The 25616-nt window shown below is 45.0% G+C and overlaps 1 protein-coding gene across 2 annotated transcripts; it reads left to right on the top strand.

The window, feature by feature from the left end:
* Positions 1-22751: 22751 nt before the first annotated feature.
* Positions 22752-25373, top strand: LOC122041978 (ethylene-responsive transcription factor WRI1-like). Of its 2 annotated transcripts, XM_042601881.1 has the most exons (8): positions 22752-23005; positions 23099-23181; positions 23373-23381; positions 23507-23595; positions 23681-23805; positions 23896-23972; positions 24537-24794; positions 24885-25373. In XM_042601881.1, exons 1-8 carry the CDS (start codon positions 22818-22820, stop codon positions 25043-25045), a joined length of 990 nt encoding a protein of 329 aa, XP_042457815.1. In that variant the 5' UTR covers positions 22752-22817; the 3' UTR covers positions 25046-25373. The 2 variants fall into 2 exon arrangements, with proteins under 2 accessions (XP_042457815.1, XP_042457813.1); XM_042601879.1 differs by having other exon boundaries at positions 24537-25373.
* Positions 25374-25616: the final 243 nt, after the last annotated feature.

The following is a 25616-nucleotide window of genomic DNA, read 5'->3' as shown; positions in this document are numbered from 1 at the left end:
CCAAGCGCTCGACGAAGAAGACCCCGAGCCGTTCGGCCGGGAGTACGTTATCGGAGCTGGGTGAAAGGTGCGCTAAATGTAAATTTATATACATTTCGGTCGCCTATGTCCTTGTAATGCAGGAAGCAAAAAGATAAAAACGCATTGAGCATTATCCGCCGAACGACCTACTGCATGAAGACCCCGTGCCGTTCGTCCGGGTGTATAATTATACGAGCCAAATGCTCGAAGGCAAAGACCCCGTGCCGTTCGGCCGGGCATATAAATTACACGAGTCGAAGGCTCGATGGTAAAGACCCCATCTGTTCGGGGTGTATATTAAAGCAAGATCGAGTCAAAGATCCGCGCTGCTCGGAGAGTATGTTAGCCAAGTCGGAGGCTCGATGGCGAAAGACCCATCTTGGAGTATATAATAAAATTTAGCTTTAATAAGCTCGACGTTAAATATCGAGACGAGCCGTCTATAAACGCCCCGAGCGGAAGACCGTCGAGCTCGATGTTAAATATCAAGAGATGAGCCGGCGTCTATAGCGGAAGACCGCCGAGCTCGACGTTAAATATCGAGAGAGGCGCCGGCTCTATAAACGCCGGAAGACCGCCGAGCCCGACGTTAAATATCGAGAGACGAGCCGGCGTCTATAAACGCTCCGAGCGGAAGACCGTCGAGCTCCGACGTTAAAAATCGAGAGATGAGCCGGCGTCTATAAACGCTCCGAGCGGAAGACCATCGAGCTCCGACGTTAAAAATCGAGAGATGAGCCGGCGTCTATAAACTCCCGAGCGGAAGACCGTCGAGCTCCGACATTAAATATCGAGAGACGAGCCGGCGTCTATAAACGCTCCGAGCGGAAGACCGTCGAGCTCCGACGTTAAAAATCGAGAGACGAGCCGACGTCTATAAACGCTCTGAGCGGAAGACCGTCGAGCTCTGACGTTAAAAATCGAGAGACGAGCCGGCATCTATAAACCCTCCGAGCGGATAGCCATCCACGTGATACATTCCGGCAGTAAGAGCCGACCGACGACAGAGCTTGTTTTTTAAGGCCAGCATACGGCCGAGCGGCTCGCTTAGCAAAAATATGGGGAAAACCCCTTTGAGTCGCATGGCGAAAGACGTTTTTCAAAGACAATCGGCTTAAGCTCATGCTAGAGTATGGAGCCGAGCGGAGGAGTTTTAAAGAACACTTTAAACATGACGAAAGAAAAATTTCTTGCTAAAACAAAAGTTGCAAGAACAGAAAGATGATCTATTTACACCAAACGCTGGGCAAACAAAAGAAGTTACAGCAAAAATAAGTTGTGCCGAACAGCAAGAGTACAAAAACATAAACACTCCTCACACGTCAAAATCAAAAAGAGCATCAGGAATGGCGCCCATCACGGTAGCCAGATCCTCTGGGGGGATGGTCAGCTCGGCGGGAAGGTGGCCTTTAGCCTTCAGGTAATCCACCGCCGCCTTGATCGCCTCTTCGAAAGTGAGGGAAATCTTGTCGGTGAATTTCTCTCCGAAATCATCCGAGCGGACAAATGCCTTCCTCACTTCGTCAGAGCGGGCCGACTCCCCATCCTGATACCCTTGGAGCGCGGCTCGAGAAGCATCGTTGGCGGCATGGAGATCCTTCAAGTCTCCTTCAAATTTGAGCAGATCGGCCGAGCGGCCCTCCTTCTCGGTGGCCAGGGGGGCATCCAGCTCCTTGATGCGTTGCTCCAGCCCTCTGATCTCCACCTTCATTAGATCCATGTCATCAATGGCCTTGCGCTTCCGAGAGGTCGCCGTCTTGATCTCTTTATCCCGTTGTTTGACCACATCTTCAAGCCGAGCGACCTCGATCGCCAGATCGGAAGCTCGTTTCCGTTCGGCTTCCAAAAGCTTTTTGCTTTTCTCCAGAGCAACAGTGGATTGCCCTTGGTTTGCCTCCGAAAGTTTGAGTTTTTTCATTTCGACCTCCAGCTCAGCCAGTCGATTACTGACTGCGATCTGCTCTACCCAACTCTGCGAACAAAGACAGTTAAGTTAAAAGCTAAAGTAAAAAGTATCAGTAAAGCAAAAAGGCATACTCCGGTTGCCTGCTGCAGGTTACTGTCCCCTAGCTGACTGGGGGACATGAGCGCGACGCGTATGCGCGCGTCCTCCCAAACTTTGGCGAGCGGGCCGGTGAGGGTTATTTGTTGTTCAGGGACTGCGGGCCGATCGGCGGCCGATAAATACTTCTCCGAAGGAAAGCGGAGAACTGTTTTGATCACCCTCGGGTCGCTCGGATCCTCCTGAGACGCGGCGGCCTGGCCAGAAGGCTCGTTGGTCAGGGCAGGACGCTCGCCTAGTCGCTTGAGGCGACGCAGAGGCCGGGAGGCGGAAGGCTGCGTCTCGGAAACAGTCGGGGGTAGCCCAACCTGCGTCGGAGTGTGCTCTGAAGAGACTGCCTCAGAGACCGCGTGAGCTGCATCACTCCGCTCGGTCACCAAAGGTGCCTCATCGGCCGATCGACCTTCCTCCTCGGCCTGGGCAGATGTTGTGATATTGGCCGCGGCCTCGTCAGTGGAGACGCGGGCGGCCGAAGCCTCGGGAGCAACTTGAGTTCCCTCGCTCCCTTCAGTTGTAGGGCCGGTCAGGACCAGCCCCCGTTCGGCCGCTTCCTTGTCCTTCACCGCCTCAATATGGGCGGCTTTCAGCTTGAGCTTTTCGGTTGCCTTAGCACGCCACATAACTTCAGCTGCAGAAACAAAGAATAAATCAGTTAGAACAAAAGAAAAAGGGGGGATAAGAATCGCTTACTCATGTTACAAGGCAGATCGGCTTGGATGGGAGACAAGCCGAATATATACATTACTCCAGGAAGGAGCAACTTGTCGATATCGTAACGTTGGTCGACCAGCTGGTTGGCCGCATGAAGATACGCCGGATGGCTCTTGAATTTGCCAAGACCCGGTTGATTCGGCACCGCCGTCTACCACTTCGTTCGGAAGGCCGACCGTTCGGGGAGACGCATAAAAAAGAAATGCTCCTTCCAATGCTTATTGGAGCTCGGTATGTTGGTAAATAGGACGAAACCCGACCTAGATTGAAATATGAAGGTCCCCACTCGGATTGTTTTGGGTAGAAGAAATAGTGGAAGATTTGGGGGTCCAAGGGGATATCATTCAACTTGAAAAGGACTATCACCCCGCTCAGCAACCTAATCGAGTTCGGAACTAATTGGCCGAGCGGGAGGCGAAAGTGGTTGCATATTTTGATGATGAACGGATGTGGAGGAAAGCGCAGCCCGGCCAAAAATTGATCACGGAAGAGGCAAATGGTGTCGGGCGACGGATCATTAGACCGATCGGAAGGTGTAGCTACAACTATCTCATGGTCAGCCGGAATTTCATACGCTCGAATGAGACGCAGTGCGTCTTCTTCATCGAATCGGCTCTCCATAGTCGTATACCAGAGACTAGGAGCGCCGACTGTAGGCGTAGAAGTACTCGCCATGGTCGAAACAGAAGAGATATTGACAGAAAAACTAAAAGAAAATGCCGACGGAATGAAAAAGAAAGCAATACAGGAGGAGGGGAGCTGAAAAGGAAGGCTTACGGGTACGAGAAAGATCGAGGAAAGGAAGAAGATGGCGAGCGCACCAAACAGGCGGGGAATAAGGATCGCCGGAGCAGAAACAACGGCGGGGGGTCGAAGGTCGATGAAGAAGAAGGCGGCGGAGAGAGGGGGCCGCGAGATTTATAACGTTTGCCCCGTACGGCCTTAGCCGTCCAATTCAGGTCGTGAAGAACGAGGTCATCATCCAGCCGTTCATTTCAAACGGCGGCTGTCCCATCGGAGGTGACGCCACCGCCATACCCTAACAAAAGTAAGATTGCCACGTGTCAGCAAGATACGGGTTACATTTAATGAGTGCCCTGTATCGTACGCACCGCACGTGGTTAGCAGTAGAGAAGAGGATTCGGCATGAATTCCAAGGCAATACAAGGCACGGGCAAGATACCGCCGAACGGATGAGCATCCCTGATCCTGGCCGAGCGGACTAATGTATCAGTCGTTACTCGGTCAGATCGGCAGTCCAGTCAGTCGGACTTCACCACCTTCGATTAGACTTGAGGGGAAGGCAAGTGATCCGGCGGTTAGAACACGGGACCCCATAGCGAGGGGTCAACGCCACGTGGAAGTCAAAGGGCCAGGTGGTCTATCGGAGAAGGGTGAGCCGACCGGACTCATGAGAAAAGGGTAGACCGACCGGCCGACCGGAGAACGATGAGTCGGCCTCCCGACCGGCCGACCGATGAATATCCGATAATAAAAAGGCGCCCTGACAGGGATCGGGGTTCCGGTGCTCGATTGAACAGTAACGAAGGGCCGAGCGGACGTCATAATCGTCCGAAGGCAATGTAACATACTGCTAGTAGTCCCTATATAACATCTTACCGAAGATCTCCCCAGCAGGCCGATGAAGAGGAATGCTGGCCGGACGGACGCCTCGTCCCGCCGGCCAGACGGACGCCCCGGCCTGTGGTCGGTAAAGAAGGACAAGAACATCTTATGACAGCTGTCAAGTCCTATGGCTAGGCCATACTCCAAGTCTGACAACGAGGTGTTCTGTTATCCCATCGAAGACGTGCTTGGACTGTAGCAGTATGGCGTCAGGTAAGCTTTCTGATAGACACATACTGAGGTATGGGCTATGGACACGTATGTGCCTCGGTGGACGTGCAGGAGCTCTTTCACCACTCTATATAAAGAGCCTTATACTTCGCCGGAGGTACGTGTTAAGCAACTTTGGAGCCACTTTTTTCACTGTCAGCTTACCTGACTTGAGCGTCAGAGGGTCGCCGCCGGGAACCCCTTCCCGGCCCGACTTCTGTGCAGGTTCGACGGAGGTTCGTGCAACTAGTCGACGACCCACTTCTGCAACCGGAGAGCCCCACGTGCCTGTTAGGATCATCGTACTCGGCTAGAGAGGGGGGGGTGAATAGCCGACCCCAAAACGTTCGTTTCGTTCTCAACACGCGTCGATGTTACGAGGTTCGGAGATATACTCCTACTCCTCGGCGTGTCCGTAAGGTGGACGAAGCCTATCAATCCGTCGGTGGATGAGACCCCGGAAACCCGGCTAATAATCACTCCTTCTGGGTGGAGAAACCTCGCCACAATGTCTTGCAACAGCAAGATGAACAGGAGTACAAGAATACAGCAGGAGACTAAGTACAATACAAAAATGTAATAACCCTAGCTTGCCTTCTTGTCGACTGGATGAAGTAGCAACTTCACGGGAATCCAACCACAGCACCAACTGTCCAGTTGAAGTCCCAGCCGAGGGAAGCTCACGCGAAGCTTCAGCGAAGAAGAGCTCAACAAAGCTCAAGCAGAAAATACTTCAGCAGTCAGTAGGAAGAAGAGGAAGAAGCAGCTTTGTAGAAGCCCTCAGCCTCTTTTATACCTGCATCCACCTGCGAAGAAGAAACCAGAAGACAGCAGAAGACAGAAGACCGTTGTGAGCCAACGGATAGTTCTGGACCGATCAGGCTCCAACCTGATCGGTCCACACTGTCCATGATCGGTCTTGGGGACCGATCAGGCTAAGCCTGGACCGATCAGGCTAAGCCTGGACCGATCAGGCTAAGCCTGGACCGATCAGGCTATGTCCTGATCGGCCCAGGAAGACCCTGATCGGTCCTGGGGACCGATCTGCATGCATGTTCCTTCCTTTTTCTCCCGAACTTCTTGCCTTCTGATCGTTGTTTCCTGATTGGTCTGCAGACCGATCAGATAACACTCAGTAGGCTACTGTTTGGTTACTGATCGGTCACCAGACCGATCCAGATACCCAATGTATCACTGGATCGATCCACTGATCGATCCAGAGCTTGGTTTTTGCCCAAACAAAGTCCCAAGCCTTCCAAACCAATATCCGGTCAACCTTGACCTGTTGGTACATCATGCTTAGCATCCGGTCACTCCCTTGACCTGCTAAGACTCCCCACCAAGTGTCCGGTCAATCCCCTTGACCCACTTGGACTTTTCTCTTCGTGCCAAGTATCCGGTCACTCCCTTGACCTTCTTGACCTTCTCAACACCAGATGTCCGATCATCCTTGATCAATCTGGATTTTTCCTTGCCCGGCTTCACTCACCAGGACTTTCCAACTGCCTGGCTTCACTCACCAGGACTTTCCCTTGCCTGGCTTCACTCACCAGGACTTTCACCAACTGCCTGGCTTCACTCACCAGTGTTGGTGCAATTTCTAGTAGGTCAAGGTTGACCTAGTTGACCAAGCGTAAACCTTGGTCATGGTTTCGATGTTTGACAATACAGAAAGACATGTAGACATGGACAATGCAGGTGCAGTTGTCCATGCGGAGAGATACTGATCAGGGTCTGATCAGGTTGGATGAAGAAGAGTCAAGTAGGTCAAGGTTGACCGGATACTTGACTGGGAGTCCTAACTGGGATGTTAGGCAGCGAAAAGTCCTGGTAAGTGAAGCCAGGCAGTTCGGAAAGTCCTGGTGAGTGAAGCCAGGCAGTGGAAAAGAAGCCAGGTGAAAATCCTAGTGAGTGAAGCTAGGTGAAAGTGAAAGCCCTGGTGAGTGAAGCCAGGCGGTGGGAAAGTCCTGGTGAGTGAGTGAAGCAAGGTGGAAAGTCTGGTAAGTGAAGCCAGGCATGGAAAGTCCCGGTGAGTGAAGCCAGGCAGGAAAATCCAGATGGATCAAGGGTGATCGGACATCTGGTGTTGAGAAGTCAAGTAGGTCAAGGGAGGACCGATACTTGACACGAAGAGAAAAGTCCAAGTGGGTCAAGATTGACCGGACACTGGTGAGGAGTCTTAGCAGGTCAAGGGAGTGACCGATGCTAAGCATGATGTACCAATAGGTCAAGGTTGATCGGATGTTGGTGTGAGAGACTTGGGATGGTATTGGAAAATCGAGCTCGATCGATCCGGGACCGATCTGATAGCTGATCGGTCCGTGGACCATCGGAATCAAATAGAATGGTTCATGGACTATCCGATCGGTCAAGACCGATCGAGAACAACGTAAGAGAAGAAGGAGAAGACCGACGGTCGAGGGTGATCGGACTCCTCTGACCGACGACATAGCCCGATCGGTCCAGCTTAGCCTCGATCGGTCCCCAAGACCGATCGTGGTCTGGACCGATCAGGTTGGAGCCCGATCGGTCCAGTAACTATCCGCTGGCTCAGCGGTCTTCCCTTCGGCTTCTTCTACGCAGTGGATGCGGTATAAAAGGAGATCGAGGACTCTCTCTTACTCTTCTTCTTCCTCTCCTTCCTTCTTCGCTACTACTTTCTCTAGAGCTTTGCCGAGCTCTCGCCTAAGCTTCGCGTGAGCTTCCTTCTACCGGGTTCCCTGCTGAGGCGTCGCTGAAGTCGCCGCTTCATCCAAATAAGAGAAGGCAAGTGTTAAGGTTTCATGTATTGTATTTTGCTTCACTTGCACTCCTTCTGTCGCTGTAAGTTTTTATGGCGAGGTTTCTCCACCCATAAGGAGTTTATATTAGCCGATTTTCCGGGGACTCATCCACCGACGGATTGATAGGCTTCGTCCACCTTACGGACACGCCGAGGAGTAGAAGTATCATCTCCGAACCTCGTTACATCTTCGTGTTGAGGTTTGCTTCTCTTTTTTCGTTTCTATTTGTTATTTTCGCTGCACTAACCCTAATCGTAGGAAGAAACGAAAGAATTTGAGGTCGGCTATTCACACCCCCCTCTCTAGCTGCGACCATCGATCCTAACAAGTGGTATCAGAGCGAGGTCGCTCTTCGTTGGATTAACACCCGAGGGAGCACAAGCTAGAGATGGATCAACTCGGAGAAGACATCACCATTCCACCTTTCTATGACCGCGACGACTTCGCGTATTGGAAGGTAAGAATGAGGTATTTTCTTATGACTAACCTTGAAAATTGGAGTTGTGTTCAATTAGGTTTCAAGCCTCCAATGGATAAGGAAGGAAAACCACTCGAGAAGAAGAAGTGGACAAGGGAACAAATCCACCATTCCACAATCAACGATGAGGTAATGAAAGTATTTGAATTCTCATTACCTAACGACATTCTATGTAAGATAGGTGGATACAACAATGCCAAGGAGTTGTGGAACAACTTGGCTAAGTTCCATGAGGGGAACTCCACTTCAAGCCATGAAGAGGAGTCAAGTGAGACAAGGAGTTCACTTCATGGAGGAATGGATTTAGAAGTTGAGGGTCACTCAACATCTAAAGAAGAAGAAGAGGAGAGTTCTTCTTCAAGTTCGGAGCAAGAAGAAGAAGCTTCTACCTCCGGAAGGGATGAAGGAGAGAGCGTTCATCCATCCTCAGCTCTAGGTAACTCAAGCCATTTAGTTTCTAGCAAATTACACATAATGTGCTTTGAGTGTAGGGAATTTGGACATTACAAGAGTAAATGTCCAAAGAGGGTTAGAAAGACTCCACCGGCGCTAAAGGTCAAGGAAGCCGGAGTCCCAACACGCAAGGGCAAGGAGCATGTGGTGTGCTTCCAATACAAGCGAAGGGGACACTATAGGAGTCAATGTCCAAGGGGGAGGCAACCTCACAAGGACAAGAGACCGAGCACATCAATAGGGGGAGCGAAGGCAAACCCTAAGGTAACATTTAAGTCTCACTCTTGCAATAAGACACATGCTAGTAGTTTTGTTGCAATTGTTAATAATGATAAGCATGTTAACTTTAGGAACCAATATAGGTGCTTAGGTGCTAAACATGTTAGCCTAGGTAAGGACAACACTAGAAATGTCAATCCTAGGATTAACTCATCTAAGGTTAGGGAGAACCTAGGTAGAAATCCCAAATCAACTAGACACATGCCTAGGAGTACCTCAAAGAAAAATGAAAAATTAAAAATTGAGGTATTAGAGAAGGAGAATCAAGTCTTGAGGTCAAGACTTGATACTTTGGAAAAGGCTCTTAAGAACTTGGAGAAGTCATCTCTAGGGTTTAAGGGTCAAAAACCAATGTCCAAGGACAAGAAAGGTTTGGGTCACAAACCTAAGTCCCAAGTGGTCAAGCCCACTTATCACAATGTTCCATTCGATTATGGAACAAGACCTAGGGCTAGAAAGACCATCACCAAGGTCACAAGGGGAGTCACCCCTAGTGTGGATCTTGATGAGTCCCAAATGACCAAGGCTTTAAAGCCTAGGAGGGTCATTAGGAGGGTTGCTAGGGAAGTCATCCCTAGTGAATATTTAGTGAACCCAATGAGCTCCAATAGGTATTGGGTTCCTAGTAGCGTGATTTTATCACGCTAGATGAGTTAGGGTGTGCCAACCTTACTTGAATAGGTAGTTAACCTAATCATGGCAAAAGGTGGCACTTTAGGAATTTTCAAGGTGTAATCAAGCCTTGGAAATGAAATGGAAAATTATTCCTAAGGTGTTTAGGATGTGCCAATCACAATTGAAGAGTTTTCTAGGGTCAATCTAATTGGCACATAGTGATCTAAAAATCCTTAGTATATGATTTTAGGTCTAATACACTTAGGAATATGGATTTTATGGCAAAATGATCAAAAATGGCAACTAAGGCTAGAGTTAGGTATTTTCTATACCTTTACGTGTTATTTGCCATATATTACTTGCCATATGCTATGTCATGACATCATACTTAATTTATCATCATTTGAAATGTCATGATAATGCTTAAGTTATTAATATGTCATGCTCTAGTTAAGTTTCACACTTTATGCCATGACATCATGACATTGGCACATGTTTTCATTTATGATACTATTTTATGCCATGTCATCATCTTTTGTATTTATAATCAATTAATTTGATTTAAGGACAAAAACATAATTTGATATGAAGATCAAATTGTTATTTAGAAAATGCATGAGAACTTAGCCTAAGATGACCTAAACCCATATCTCACATCAAAATTGACTTGGATGTGTTTGATACACCTTAGATGTGTGTGAGATATTAGGATCATGAGTTAGGATCAAGGTGCATAGTTCTTGTACCTAGATGAGCCTAATTCTAATTGGGGATCATAGGGAAAGCTTGTGTACAAGTCATGTACATTTAGCCCTAAGATTGTGGTCCCAAATTAAAGGGTTTAAAATCATTTTAAAATTGATTTGAAAAACCTTGATGAAGCTTTTCTAGTGATAGCTCTCGTCATTGAGCAAAGTGATACAAAGATGAGTTAACTTTGAGCTATTTCAAAGTTTTTCGAACTTTGTATCAAGTTTTGAAAATGGAAGTTATTTTCATCGAAAGTTATTTTTCCGTGATAATATATGTTATGAGGAATGTATTCTCAAAATTTTACAATTTTTAGAATTTTCTGTGATTTTCTAGAGGTTTCTGAATTTCGGGAGAAGAAAAATTCAGAAATCAGAAATCAGAGGTCGTGGACCGATCAGGAGGTTCCCTGATCGGTCCAGGTCTGTGTGGATCGGTCACTGGACCGATCCAGAGGGAGCCTGATCGATCTGGTGACCGATCAGGGCGTGCCAAGTTGCTGAAATTTGACTGGTTGTCTGAAATTTCAGCTTGGGAATTGGTGTTTTAGAGTTCTAAAGGTTTGAAACTCTCTAAGACATTGTTGATGCAATGGTCAAGGGGGAGTTGACTTTTAGGGGGAGTTTTACCTATTGATCAAGGGGAGTTGACCTATAGGGGGAGTTGTCATGAGTGATATGGGATTATCACTAAATTGACTATTGGCATTAGTATCAAGGGGGATATTAAGGGTTTTAATGAAAGGTATGAGACTTTCATTAGGAAGAAACTCTTGACCTTGATTCACTCTTTTTGATGTGTGTCAAAAAGGGGGAGAATGGAGAATGTCTAGAGAATGTTCAAGGAAGAACATTGGAGTTAGTGGGAGAGTTTGTTGATCACAACGAGTGAAGTTGTGAACAACGACAACTTACTCTTCAGGGGGAGAGTTTGTTGATGTGTGCCAATAGGGGGAGAATGAAGGGTTTAAGTTAGGCCTTCATTATCTAAGAAGGAGGTTGCCTTCTTAGAAGGACAATGTAAGGTTGTAACTTATGTTTCATTACCTAGTGGCATGAAGAAAGTTGAGGCTATTGGGTTAGCCTAACTTAAATGTATTGTCAAACATCAAAAAGGGGGAGATTGTTGGTGCAATTTCCAGTAGGTCAAGGTTGACCTAGTTGACCAAGCGTAAACCTTGGTCATGGTTTCGATGTTTGACAATACAGAAAGACATGTAGACATGGACAATGCAGGTGCAGTTGTCCATGCGGAGAGATACTGATCAGGGTCTGATCAGGTTGGATGAAGAAGAGTCAAGTAGGTCAAGGTTGACCGGATACTTGACTGGGGAGTCCTAACTGGGATGTTAGGCAGCGAAAAGTCCTGGTGAGTGAAGCCAGGCAGTTCGGAAAGTCCTGGTGAGTGAAGCCAGGCAGTCAGGAAATCCTGGTGAGTGAAGCCAGGTGAAAATCCTAGTGAGTGAAGCTAGGTGAAAGTGAAAGCCCTGGTGAGTGAAGCCAGGCAGTGGGAAAGTCCTGGTGAGTGAAGTCAGGCAGTGGGAAAGTCCTGGTAAGTGAAGCCAGGCAGTTGGAAAGTCCTGGTGAGTGAAGCCGGGCAAGGGAAAATCCAGATGGATCAAGGGTGATCGGACATCTGGTGTTGAGAAGGTCAAGTAGGTCAAGGGAGTGACCGGATACTTGACACGAAGAGAAAAGTCCAAGTGGGTCAAAGGGATTGACCGGACACTTGGTGAGGAGTCTTAGCAGGTCAAGGGAGTGACCGGATGCTAAGCATGATGTACCAATAGGTCAAGGTTGATCGGATGTTGGTGTGAGAGACTTGGGATTTGGTATTGGGAAAAACCGAGCTCTGGATCGATCTGGGGACCGATCCAGTGATAGGGCTGATCGGTCTGGTGACCGATCAGTAATCAAATAGAATGGTTCTGTGGACTATCTGATCGGTCTGAAGACCGATCAGGAACCAAACAGAAGAGAAGAAGGAGAAAGACTGATCGGTCCAGGGACTGATCAGACTCCTCCTGGACCGATCAGCACATAGCCTGATCGGTCCAGGCTTAGCCTGATCGGTCCCCAAGACCGATCAGGTTGGAGCCTGATCGGTCCAGAACTATCCGTTGGCTCACAACGGTCTTCTGTCTTCTTCTGTCTTCTAGCTTCTTCTTCGCAGGTGGATGCAGGTATAAAAGGAGATCGAGGGCGACTCTCTCTTACTCTTCTTCTTCCTCTCTGTTCCTTCTTGCTGCTACTACTTTCTCTAGAGCTTTGCTGAGCTCTCGTCTAAGGTTCCTGCTGTTGTAGGCGTCGCTTGAAGCTGCTGCTTCATCCAGTCGAAGAGAAGGCAAGTAAGCGAAGGTTTTACAGTTGTATTGTATTTTGCTTCTTGCTGTACTTGTACTCCTTCTTGCTATTGTAAGTTTTTGTGGCGAGGTTTCTCCACCCATAAGGAGTTTATATTAGCCGATTTTCTGGGGACTCATCCACCGACGGATTGATAGGCTTCGTCCACCTTACGGACACGCCGAGGAGTAGGAGTATCATCTCCGAACCTCGCTACATCTTCGTGTTGAGGTTTGCTTCTCTTTTTTCATTTCTATTTGTTATTTCCGCTGCACTAACACTAATCGTAGGAAGAAATGAAAGAATTTGAGGTCGGCTATTCACACCCCCCTCTCTAGCCGCGACCATCGATCCTAACAACCAGGACTTTCACTTTCACCTAGCTTCACTCACTAGGGTTTTCACCAACTGCCTGCCTGGTCTAGAGAATGAGCTACCGAGCCCTCTCTGACCTAGTCCGGAGAACGAGCTACCGAGCCCTCTCCGACTTCGTCCGGTCCAGAGAACGAGCTACCAAGCCCTCTCTGACCTAGTCCGGAGAACGAGCTACCGAGCTCTCTCCGACTTCGACATGCCAAGTTCCCATACTTGGACTTCTCCGTGCCAAGTCTCCATACTTGGACTTTCTCCCGTGCCAAGCTCCCTGCTTGGACTTTTCTGAGTCAGGTCAACTCACCTCGGGTCAACCAGGTCAACCTTGACCACGGGTTGCACCCACAATCTCCCAAGCTTGTATCCTTGTAAAACATCAAGATACAACTTTTCAGTTCACGTCAAACATTGTCAAACATAACTCGTCAAACATCAAAACACAACTCGAGTCAAGTCAACTCGAGTCTGGTCAACCAGGTCAACCTTGACCTAAGGTTGCACCAACAATCTTCCCCTTTTTGATGTTTGACAAAACCCATAATCAAACCCATAATCAAGTTAGGTTAACCCGATAACCTAACTTATGTTTTCCAATGTTCTTCCCTGAATATTCTCTAGACATTCTCTATTCTCCTTTCTACTCTCCCCCTTTTTGACACACATCAAAAAGAGTGAATCAAGGTCAAGAGTTTCTTCATAATGAAAGTCTCATACCTTTCATTGAAACTCTTAATTTCCCCCTTGATACTAAGGTCCAACAATTAACTTAGTGATAATCCCATATCACTCATCCTCAAAAATTTCGACGAGTAAAAACTCCCTCTAAAGGTCAACTCCCCCTTGAGCATTGCACTAACAATGTCTTGGAGAGTTCCAAACCTTTAGAAACCTAAAACACCACTTCCCGAGCTGAAATTTCAGACAACCAGTCGAATTTCAGCAAGTTGGCACGCCCTGATCGGTCACCAGACCGATCAGGCTTCCTTTGGATCGGTCCAGTGACCGATCCACACAGACCTGGACCGATCAGGGAACCTCCTGATCGGTCCACGACCTCTAATTTCTTATTTCTGAATTTTTCTTCTCCCGAAATTCAGAAACCTCTAGAAAATCACAGAAAATTTGAAAAATTGTGAAATTTTGAGGATACATTCCTCATAACATATACTATCATGGAAAAATAGTTTTCTATGAAAATAACTTCCATTTTCAAATCTTGATACAAAGTTCAAAAGTCTTTGAAATAGCTCAAAGTTAATCACTCTTTGTATCACTTGTTCAATGATGAATGCTATCACTAGAAAAGGTTCATCAAGGTTTTTCAAATCAATTTTAAAATGATTTTAAACCATTTAATTTGGGACCACAATCTTAGGGCTAAATGTACATGACTTGTACACAAGCTTTCCCTATGATCCCCAATTAGAATTAGGCTCATCTAGGTACAAGAACTATGCACCTTGATCCTAACTCACAATCCTAATATCTCACACACATCTAAGGTGTATCAACCACATCCAAGTCAATTTTGATGTGAGATATGGGTTTAGGTCGACTTAAGCTAAGTTCTCATGCATTTTCTAAACAACAATTTGATTTCCATATCAAATTATGTTTTTGTCCTTAAATCAAATTAATTGATTATAAATGCAAAAGATGATGACATGTCATAAAGAGTATCATAAATGAAAACATGTGTCAATGTCATGATGTCATGGCATAAAGTGTGAAACTTAACTAGAGCATGACATATAAATAACTTAAGCATTATCATGACATTTCAAATGATGATAAATTAAGTATGATGTCATGACATGGCATATAGCAAGCAATATATGGCAAATAACACGTAAAGGTATAGAAAATACCTAACTCTACCTTAGTTGCCATTTTTGATCATTTTGCCATAAAATCCATATTCCTAAGTGTATTAGACCTAAAATCATATACTAAGAATTTTTAGATCACTATGTGCCAATTAGATTGACCCTAGAAAACTCTTCAATTGTGATTGGCACATCATAAACACCTTAGGAATAATTTTCCATTTCATTTCCAAGGCTTGATTACACCTTGAAAATTCCTAAAGTGCCACCTTTTGCCATGATTAGGTTAACTACCTATTCAAGTAAGGTTGGCACACCCTAACTCATCTAGCGTGATGAAATCACGCTCCTAGGAACCCAATACCTATTGGAGCTCATTGGGTTCACTAAATATTCACCAGGGATGACTTCCCTAGCAACCCTCCTAATGACCCTCCTAGGCTTTAAAGCCTTGGTCATTTGGGACTCATCAAGATCCACTCTAGGGGTGACTCCCCTTGTGACCTTGGTGATGGTCTTTCTAGCCCTAGGTCTTGTTCTATAATCGAATGGAACATTGTGATAAGTGGGCTTGACCACTTGGGACTTAGGTTTGTGACCCAAACCTTTCTTGTCCTTGGACATTGGTTTTTGACCCTTAGACCCTATATTTGACTTTTCCAAATTTTTAAGGGTCTTTTCTAACATGTCAAGTCTTGACCTCAAGACTTGATTTTCCTTCTTTAATACCTCAAGACTTGATTTGTCATTTTTCTTTGAGGCATTCCTAGGCATATGTCTAGATGATTTTGGATTTCTACCTAGATTTTCCTTAGCCTTAGATGGGTTAATTCTAGGGTTGACATTTCTAGTATTATCCTTATCTAGGTTAACATGTTTGGCTCCTAAGCTCATGTATTGGTTCCTAAAGTTAACATGCTTATCATTCTTGACAATAGCAATAAGGCTACTAGCATGCATCCTACTAGAATTGCAAGAATGTGCCTTAGAGATTACCTTAGGGTTTGCCCTAGCTCCCCCTATACATGTGCTCGATCTCTTGTCCTTGTGAGGTTGCCTCCCCCTCGGACATTGGTTCCTATAGTGTCCCCTTCGCTTGCATTGGAAGCACACCACGTGCTCCTTGCCTTTGCATATCGGGACTCCGGCTTCCTTGACTTTTGGTGCCAGTGGAGTCTTCCTAATCCTCCTTGGACACTTACTCTTGTAATGTCCATACTCCCTACACTCAAAGCACATTATGTGTAATTTATTTGAAATTGAAATGCTTGAGTTACCTAGGGTTGAGGATGGATGAAGACTTTCTTCTTCATCTCTTCCGGAGGTAGAAGCTTCTTCCTCTTGCTCCATTCTTGAAGAAGAACTCTCCTCCTCTTCTTCCTTAGATGTTGAGTAGCCCTCAACTTCTAATTCCTCTCCTCCATGATGTGAGCTACTTGGCTCACTTGACTCCTCTTCATGACTTGAAATGGAGCTTCCCTCATGGAGCTTGGCCAAGTTGTTCCACAACTCCTTGGCATTGTTATATCCACCTACCTTACACAAAATGTCATTAGGTAATGAAAATTCAAGAGTTTTCGTTACCTCATCGTTGATTGTGGATTGGTGGATTTGCTCCTTCGTCCACTTTCTCTTCTCTATGGTTTTTCCGTCTTTATCCACCGGATGGGTAAACCCTACTTGCACACAACTCCAATGAACTAGGTTAGTCATAAGAAAGTACTTCATCCTTACCTTCCAAAACGCGAAGTCGTCGCGATCGTAGAAGGGTGGAATCGTGACGTCTTCTCCAAGTTGATCCATTCTCTAGCTCGCGCTCCCCCGGGTGTTGATCCAATGAAGAGCGACCTTGCTCTAATACCACTTGTTAGGATCGTCGTACTCCGCTAGAGAGGGGGGGTGTGAATAGCCGACCCCAAAACGTTCGTTTCGTTCTCAACACGCGTCGATGTAACGAGGTTCAGAGATATACTCCTACTCCTCGGCGTGTCCGTAAGGTGGACGAAGCCTATCAATCTGTTGGTGGATGAGACCCCGGAAACCCGGCTAATAATCACTCCTTCTGGGTGGAGAAACCTCGCCACAATGTCTTGCAACAGCAAGATGAACAGGAGTACAAGAATACAACAGGAGACTAAGTACAATACAAAAATGTAATAACCCTAGCTTGCCTTCTTGTCGACTGGATGAAGCAGCAACTTCACGGGAATCCAACCACAGCACCAACTGTCCAGTTGAGGTCCTAGCCGAGGGAAGCTCACGCGAAGCTTCAGCGAAGAAGAGCTCAACAAAGCTCAAGCAGAAAATACTTCAGCAGTCAGTAGGAAGAAGAGGAAGAAGCAGCTCTGTAGAAGCCCTCAGCCACTTTTATACCTGCATCCACCTGCGAAGAAGAAACCAGAAGACAGCAGAAGACAGAAGACCGTTGTGAGCCAACGGATAGTTCTGGACCGATCAAGCTCCAACCTGATCGGTCCACACTGTCCCTGATCGGTCTTGGGGACCGATCAAAGCGTCTGATCGGTCCAGAAGACCGATCGGTCATGGGACCGATCGGATGCATGTTCCTTCCTTTTCTCCCGAACTTCTTGCCTTCTGTGCGCTGATCGGTCCTGCAGACCGATCAGCCAGCACAGAAATCGATGAGTGAATTGATCGGGATCAAGCTTCTCCGAATAGAATCTTCACTGGATTGATCCACTGATCGATCCAGAGCTTGGTTTTTGCCCAAACCAAGTCCCAAGCCTTCCAAACCAACATCCGGTCAACCTTGACTTGTTGGTACATCATGCTTAGCATCCGGTCACTCCCTTGACCTGCTAAGACTCCCCACCAAGTGTTCGGTCAATCCCTTTGACCCACTTGGACTTTTCTCTTCGTGCCAAGTATCCGGTCACTCCCTTGACCTTCTTGACCTTCTCAACACCAGATGTCCGATCATCCTTGATCAATCTGGATTTTTCCTTGTCCGGCTTCACTCACCAGGACTTTCCAACTGCCTAGCTTCACTCACCAGGACTTTCCCTTGCCTGGCTTCACTCACCAGGACTTTCACCAACTACCTGGCTTCACTCACCAGGACTTTCACTTTCACCTAGATTCACTCACTAGGGTTTTCACCAACTGCCTGCCTGGTCTAGAGAACGAGCTACCGAGCCCTCTCTGACCTAGTCCGGAGAACGAGCTACCGAGCCCTCTCCGACTTCGTCCGGTCCAGAGAACGAGCTACCAAACCCTCTCTGACCTAGTCCGGAGAACGAGCTACCGAGCTCTCTCCGACTTCGACATGCCAAGTTCCCATACTTGGACTTCTCCGTGCCAAGTCTCCATACTTGGACTTTCTCCCATGCCAAGCTCCCTGCTTGGACTTTTCCGAGTCAGGTCAACTCACCTCGGGTCAACCAGGTCAACCTTGACCACGGGTTGCACCCACAATCTCCCAAGCTTGTATCCTTATAAAACATCAAGATACAACTTTTCAGTTCACGTCAAACATTGTCAAACATAACTCGTCAAACATCAAAACACAACTCGAGTCAAGTCAACTCGAGTCTGGTCAACCAGGTCAACCTTGACCTAAGGTTGCACCAACAGTGCCCAGCGTCCGTTGATTCAGCATTCGGACAGGATCAACGCTCATGAGACCTTACAACATCAATTCTGACTAATGGTGAAAAAAATAAAAATACAAAATTTGAAAGAAAAAAAAAGAATCCCCTACTCAATTGGTGATTGCCCTAATTTTCAGAGTGGCCTTGCTCGGTTACCATTTGTAGAACTGATGCACATGAGTAGGAGGTGAATCACGTGATTTTTAAAACTTTTTTTCTTTTTGAAATCAAATACGTAGTGGAAATATAACTAAGTAAAAAAGGAAGCAAAACAGAAAGAAATAGTCGCTAACACAGGTTTATTTTACTTGATTCAGAGCCTTCAACGACTTCTACTCCAAGGTCCATACTGTTGGTCCCCGTGGTTGTTTTGATGTGATCAACCAAGTTAGGTTAGGCCCTGTTTGATTTTGATCCCTATGTCTAAGTGTGCAAGAGCTTAGGAGCGCAGGAAGTCGAGCGGAAGGTGTAGCTAGCGAGAATGACGGCATGGGAAGCGAGCTGACGGGCTCGGTGCGTCCAAAGGACGAAAGAGCTGCGGAAGAGTACATCAGTGGACGAGAAGAACGTGCGTGATGTTCAAGGGAAGAGAAGCCAGGACGGAAGTCTGCTCGAGGAGAAGGCCGGAAATTGGGTTCGGGTGAGCCCTATTTTGGTTGGTCGCAATCACCCAATCAAACGGAACTTCGAAAGCTGAAAAGGAGAGGAAGAAATGTTGGAAAAACAGCTGGAGGCGTCCTCAACAGTCGTTGGAGGCGCCTCCGACTTCATCACGCTGAAGGCGCCCTCAATGACATTGAGGGCACCCTCAACAACCTTGGAGGTGCCCTCAATGCCTTTAAGGGTGCTCTCGACCTGGCCAACTTGACCGTTGACGAGCGGATAAAGTTTTATCCGCTCATCCCCTTGGAGGAGCCCTCAACTTCTTTGGAGGCGCCCTTAAGACTCGAGATAGGATTTTCCGGAGCTATATAAAGGCCCCTAGAGTTAGGAATTAATCATTCAACTCTGTATTCAATTTCCTAGCAACTCTTGAGCTCTTTAAATGTGTAAAAGGCTTCTCCGCCTTCAGAGAAGGAGATTTTTAGTGCGCTGTTCAACCGCCTTAGATTAACAACTATATAAGTTGTAACCAAGTCAAATTGCTAAGTCTTCTTTATTTATTTTCTGTTATTTGATTTTATTTTACTATTGCTATTTTGAGAGTTGAAAGCACGAGGAGGGTATATTTTATTTTACAGGCAATTCACTCCTCCCCTCTTGTCGGCCCCGTGCACCAAGACATAATTATTGAGTGCTTTCATTAGACAATTACTATATGATAAGAAAGATTACAAAAGTTTAAATACAATGCAAGAAAAGTAAAGTTATACCGACCAAAAGAAATGGAAGCTTGATTGCAGATTGTCGGAGCAAACTTTCGATGCCGTAGGAGTCTTCTGAGAGTAACACGCAAGTACGAAAGTTGGAGCGAGTGATGCCCTGAAGCCTCTAGTCGAAGGCCTTTTTATAAAGCCTTTCTGGGCACACAGACCACCCCTGGGTGCCTCCAATAAGGCCTAGGACTCCGCTGACTTATCCTCCTCCGAGAACTCAGACCAACTCCGGGCGCTTGGATTGCTGACATGGATGCATCTCGGTAAAAGTCTATCTCTGAAGATTTATCCATCTCCGGGCGCTTGGATTGCTGACATGGATGTACCTCGGTGAAAGTTTATCTCTAAAGATTTATCCATCTCCGGACGCTTGGATTACTGACATGGATGCACCTCAGTGAAAGTCTATCTCTGAAGATTTATCCATCTCCAAGCACCTAGACTTGCCCAGGCTCTTGGATTTTGACATGTACCGACTTATTAGTGTCTGCCTCCTTGGGTTCAAGCTAATCCAGGTGCGTGGACTCCGTCCGAATGTCTGGACCTCGAAGCGCCTGGATCTTTCCTGGGTGCTTGGAGCTCCTTTTTTCAGCCAACTTTGAACTTTAATTTCTGCACCATAATGTTAGTACAACAAGCAATAAAATGAAAATGAGAGTAGTAATATATTTGATAGTCTTCGAACTATCCGGTCCTGACTTTGAGTTTCACTGAAACTCTAGGTCGGACTGATGCTTATTATTCCCTCAATTGGGAATGTGTCCTCACTAGATCTCTCCTCCAGTTGCTTACGATTACTTACTATTTACTGTCACTTGACTTACCTCTTGACCCAGGTCTTCCTGTCAATTGTCAGGTTCGCAGACCTAACTGGGTTTCCGCCAACTGTTAGGTCCCACAGACCCAGTTGAACTTCTTGCCAGACATCGGGTCACTCCTTGACCTATCTAGACTTCGTGCTAGTTATCAGGTTCTCAGACCTAACTGAGCTCCAACTTAGTATCAAGTCCTCTAAATCTTCCAATTTCTGCACACTTGGTAATAAGGTTAGACAATATAACATCTAACTTTAATTAATTTGTCATTTCATCAAAACCTAAGTTTAACTATTGATGCTAACTGTAGCAACATTAACAACACAACAATTATCATTAAGATTAAATCTCATTAAGTGATCTAATATATTTTGCACAAGGGGGTTGGTGCTATTAGATGTAAATTGCATATGTAATATATTTTGCATAAGGGGGTTGGTGCTATTGGATGTAAATTGCATATGTAGATTCATTAATCTGATTCATTAATATTAATGAGATATTAATAAATTATGGATTTATGTGGATGATCCCTACTATAGGATGTGCCTTGGATATAAAAGGGATGAAGTCAAAATCAATTGTGTGCTGATTTTGGTTGACTCTGCTTTCTCCTCTCTTCTCCATTGATAATGACTAAGATTGTTGTCCATTCCTGTAAAAGACTCGGCTGCGCTATTGCAGGAACTCCTCCCATGACAAGTAAGAAGAAATGACTTTGGCTCTTGATTCAGGTCAACGATTTCAGTCTGTCATTGCATTTAGTTTTGTAATTGTATCGTTGTAGATGATTGATAACTAGATCCTTTCATGATGCTCTATCAATCAATAATTATAAAGATGACATCAACGCTCCACTCCACCTTCTTAACTAAGAATTTCTTATTTGAGACCTAGGCAACACTTAATTATTTCTTAGAATTGAGCTTTTCTCACATTCAAAATGATGTCTTGATCTTTCTCAAAGAAAATATATTACACACGTTAAAATTAATGACATATGTGCTATTTATACATCAATTGTCACAGGTAATTTCTTTTCATCTTCTACTATTATGATTAATTTTTAAACATATGAAAGTATTGTTGGAATTATGCAATATGTCAAAGTCACATTTCCTGATATTGTCTTCATCACCAATAATGCTTATTAATTTATGCGTATATTCATTGAATAATATTGAAAATGTGTTTAGAAACTTATTCACCAAGCCACTATTTTTTAAAAGTTAACGTCGTATATTTAATTTAGATTAATCCTCAGATAATTAGTGTGATCTCATAAAAATTTTTCACGGGTCATTAAAATAAATCAAGGAGCAATTGCAACGAGTAATTTATTAACTCAATATTCTTAGGTTAATCCTCCATAAAAAAAAATTATCCATTAATTCGTAGATTCAATTCTTAAATACCTAAAAAATACTATTCTATATATGTCTCTTAACATCATTCACTTAAATATATGAGTTAGTACTCACATTGGACATGACTGACTCTAAATTTTAAAGAGTCTCGTATAAAAAAATAAAATAGATCCATTATATTCATAAAAAAAATTAATAAAATTGATATTATAAAATAATTTTATTAACAGAACACATAAATTAAATTTAACTTTCAAAGTTTAAGACTCAGTAAGATCGAAATAGAAAAGAGAAAAAAAGAAAATGTCTACTTAATTGCTCCGTCCAAAAAATAATCCACTATTCTTTAATCCTCAAGACTAATAAAAAAGAATTTAATTTTTTCTCTTTTAACTATATTTTCAATAATTAATATATCTAATATTTAATATGATAATATTAACGCAAAACATTTTTCTGCAAATTTAGATTTAATGCTTACATAAATAAATAAAACGCTGGTCGACTTGTTACAATATCTAAATTTTAGAAATTTATTTTATAATAAAATGAAATTAAAAACCGAAATAAACCATTTTCGTACATAAATAGTTTAGTTAGAAGAATAAAATATTGTGCAGGCAAGCTACCATGCTCCGTATTCCATGACCGAAGTCGCGGAGAACAAATTCTGCAAGGTCGGTGTAGCATCAAGCGATTCAAGCCTGCTGCCTCTCCGTAAGCAGATTCACACAGAGTTAAATGCTGGTGAACCATGATAAAAGTGGCGTAGGTATGCGCTTCTCTTTACTTTGCCGTTGCAATCATATTGATGGCGCACAGTTGAGCTAAGTGACTGCATTGATGGAGAGAAGCGAGAGCTCAATTGGGAGCTTGCCGAACCCTCGACCCAAGTGTCATAGCCATGCATTCCGAAGCCATTTGGCCTCGTCTGACCACCCCTACACAAACCCAATAACCATATTTTGTTTATTTTTTTTGGTTTTTTTACTGACTGAAACTGAAGGGGCTGCTACACTCATCCCCAATTCCAAACTATAAATGCTTTCCCTGGCCTTTTCTGGGCGAATGAACTGCAGCGAGACCACAATAGGAAAATCGCAGGAACCCGCAGCCTTCAATGAAGCTTGCTCCTTCCACCTCTTCCTCCTCATCTTCCAACTCATTCACACCACCCTCCTCATCTTGCAGTGTGCTGCAAGTGAAGAAGCCTAGGAAACCCAAGCGAGCTCCTAAACTGGATAAACCTCCTTCTGGCCATGGCAATGGCAATGGGAAGAGGAGCTCTGTCTTCAGAGGAGTCACAAAGTAATTTCCACCCACTGTGTTTGTGGTGTTTCAAAGACTTTTAGACGATTTCTTTACTTTCGATTTGTGCTTCAATCCTGCATCTACCATCAGGCATAGATGGACAGGGAGATTTGAAGCTCACCTCTGGGACAAACATTCTTGGAACTCCATCCAGAAAAAGAAAGGAAGACAAGGTCAGGCAAATCTCGGAATCTCGGCTTTACCATTTATTTATTCTGCTTCTTATTTTTCCCCCAAACTTTTATAGCTGTGTTCGTGTTTATCCCCTTTGCTTCTTATTTATTTATTTATTTGGTTCGGATCTTGTCTTGAGATGTGCATGTGGATGGATCCTCCACTGATGATGATCGATACTCGTGCTTAGTTTATTTGGGTAAGCAACACAAACGCTCACCGACATCACTTTCGAGAAGGATGTATCCTTTTTCTTTTTGATCTTGCATTTTCCTTCGACTTGTTCCTTTTCCTACTGTTTCATTTTACAAATTAATGTTGCAGGAGCTTATGATGAGGAGGAGGCTGCAGCACATACATATGATCTCGCTGCACTCAAGTATTGGGGTTCAGAGACCGCTCTAAACTTTCCTGTAACCTGGTTTCCACTCCAAACGCTCAACGCCTCTTGTTGATTAATTCCAAGGCCTAATTTAGTTGTTACTTGAATTCATGCAGCTAGAGACATATGCCAAGGATTACGAAGAGATGCAGAGCATGTCCAAAGAGGACTACATGGTTTCACTGCGGCGCCGGAGCAGCGGGTTCTCTAGGGGTGTCTCCAAGTACCGTGGGGTAGCCAGGTTTCCCCTAAACATCCTTTGTTGGATCATGGACAGCATTTTTATAACGTGTTTTGGTTGAATTTCATCTACATTGCCGGAGTTTGACAGGCATCACCACAATGGGCGGTGGGAGGCCAGGATTGGCCGGGTCATGGGCAACAAGTACCTCTACTTAGGCACCTTCAGTATGCTTTCTGATAACACTTCGTCTCTTCTAAACTATCTCATGTATTTGGAATGCAATGCTTGGTTTCCATTTCATTCGATGGGCATGAAGTAACTGCTACGATGTGTAATTTGTTGGTGTTATATCTAAGTGAATGCGCAAGTTATTCTCGTTTTTAATCGAACTGATGCCTGCCACTGGCAAGTATCGTGTGAGTTCAAAAGTTCTTGGGTGCAAAAGTGATATCCACTTGTATGTTCTTGCTCAATTGCTCCCTCGATTTACACTTAAACAGAACAACGCCCAGTCACCATGTCACCATCCTTTTTGCCCCTTGGTCACTCGTTCTCTCACGAGAATGCCCACACTATCCACTTTATACATGACTGATTCAACCGATAACTAGAGCCAACCAACCTGGTACGATTCAATTATGGGTTTTAGACTAGTCCCATCTTTCACCATCTAAATGATTGATTCGAGCTCGTGCCGTCATTGATTCCCGTAATCTGAATCCAATTAAGTTAGCTAAATTCCAATCGTATTTGCTGAGCTCCAGCTAATTTTTCGAGTGCTTGTATAGGTACTCAGGAGGAGGCTGCCCAAGCCTATGATCTTGCAGCGATTGAGCACAGAGGCCCGAATGCAGTCACCAACTTTGACATTAGTTGCTACACAAAATGCCCACGGCCTTCTCCAAAGCCACAGCCAGTGCCAGAGCTCTTACCAGAGTCTGAGCCACAAACACTGCAAGAGGAAGGGAACTTTGAAGAAACCAATTCTGGAGAAGCACCAAACGAAGCTGAACGAGACAAGAGCATCGTGGACACCCCTTGGACTAGTACTATCATGGATCATGACTTTGACATTTATCCTTATCGTGACTTTGACAATACTAATTTTGAGTACGACATTGAACGCCTTTTTGAAGAATCTGAAGCAAAAGAAAGGAAAGAAGATGAACAGGATCCACACTGTGATCTCGACTTTGCTGATCTTTCAAGCGGTATAGAAGGTGGTCTGGCTGAGGATCTCCGTCAAGGAAAACAAAAGACAGTATCTTATCCCACCCCAATTAGCATATACTCATAGGAATTCCTCCTGTTTTCTAACTCATCTGTTCTTGTTACTTGGGAGTGTAGTGCTGTTATTTCTAGCTTGACTTCGGAGTAGGTGATGGTGGTAAAGTTAATACTTAGGATATACGGGAGCGCTGGGGCTACCAACTTGGAGAAGAAAACCTACCTTTCGTTGCATCTTCTTTTTTACGACGAAAGATTATTGTAACATCACGGGTGGGGTTTCATGACAATTATTGTAGAGTTTTCAAAGCAATATTTGTGATCCTCATTTGTGCTTGCAAAGTTCTGATGTAAATGCTTGCCAAGATAACTTCGGCCCTTTTTTGGTCGGTCATTAATGTTGATCCATGTGGTGCTGCCATGGTGGGCAGGCAATGAGCAGTCACTAGTCAAAGATAACATATGTGACAAAACAATAGATTCACATATACTGTCGTCACATGGTAGATCACCCATTCCGACAGCATCTCTTTGTCAATAGTACAAGAATTTGTAGCATCTACTGAAATAAAAGCTTCAGATTGGGACGTTGGGATCTCAGATATAAAATGCCTTCCATGATCTATGGAAGCAAACAGATC

This window comes from Zingiber officinale, chromosome 2A (genome assembly GCF_018446385.1).
Source record: "Zingiber officinale cultivar Zhangliang chromosome 2A, Zo_v1.1, whole genome shotgun sequence".
NCBI lineage: Eukaryota > Viridiplantae > Streptophyta > Magnoliopsida > Zingiberales > Zingiberaceae > Zingiber > Zingiber officinale.
The sequence above is the reverse complement of the archived record's forward strand: the minus strand, read 5'-3'. Positions and strand labels throughout refer to the sequence as shown.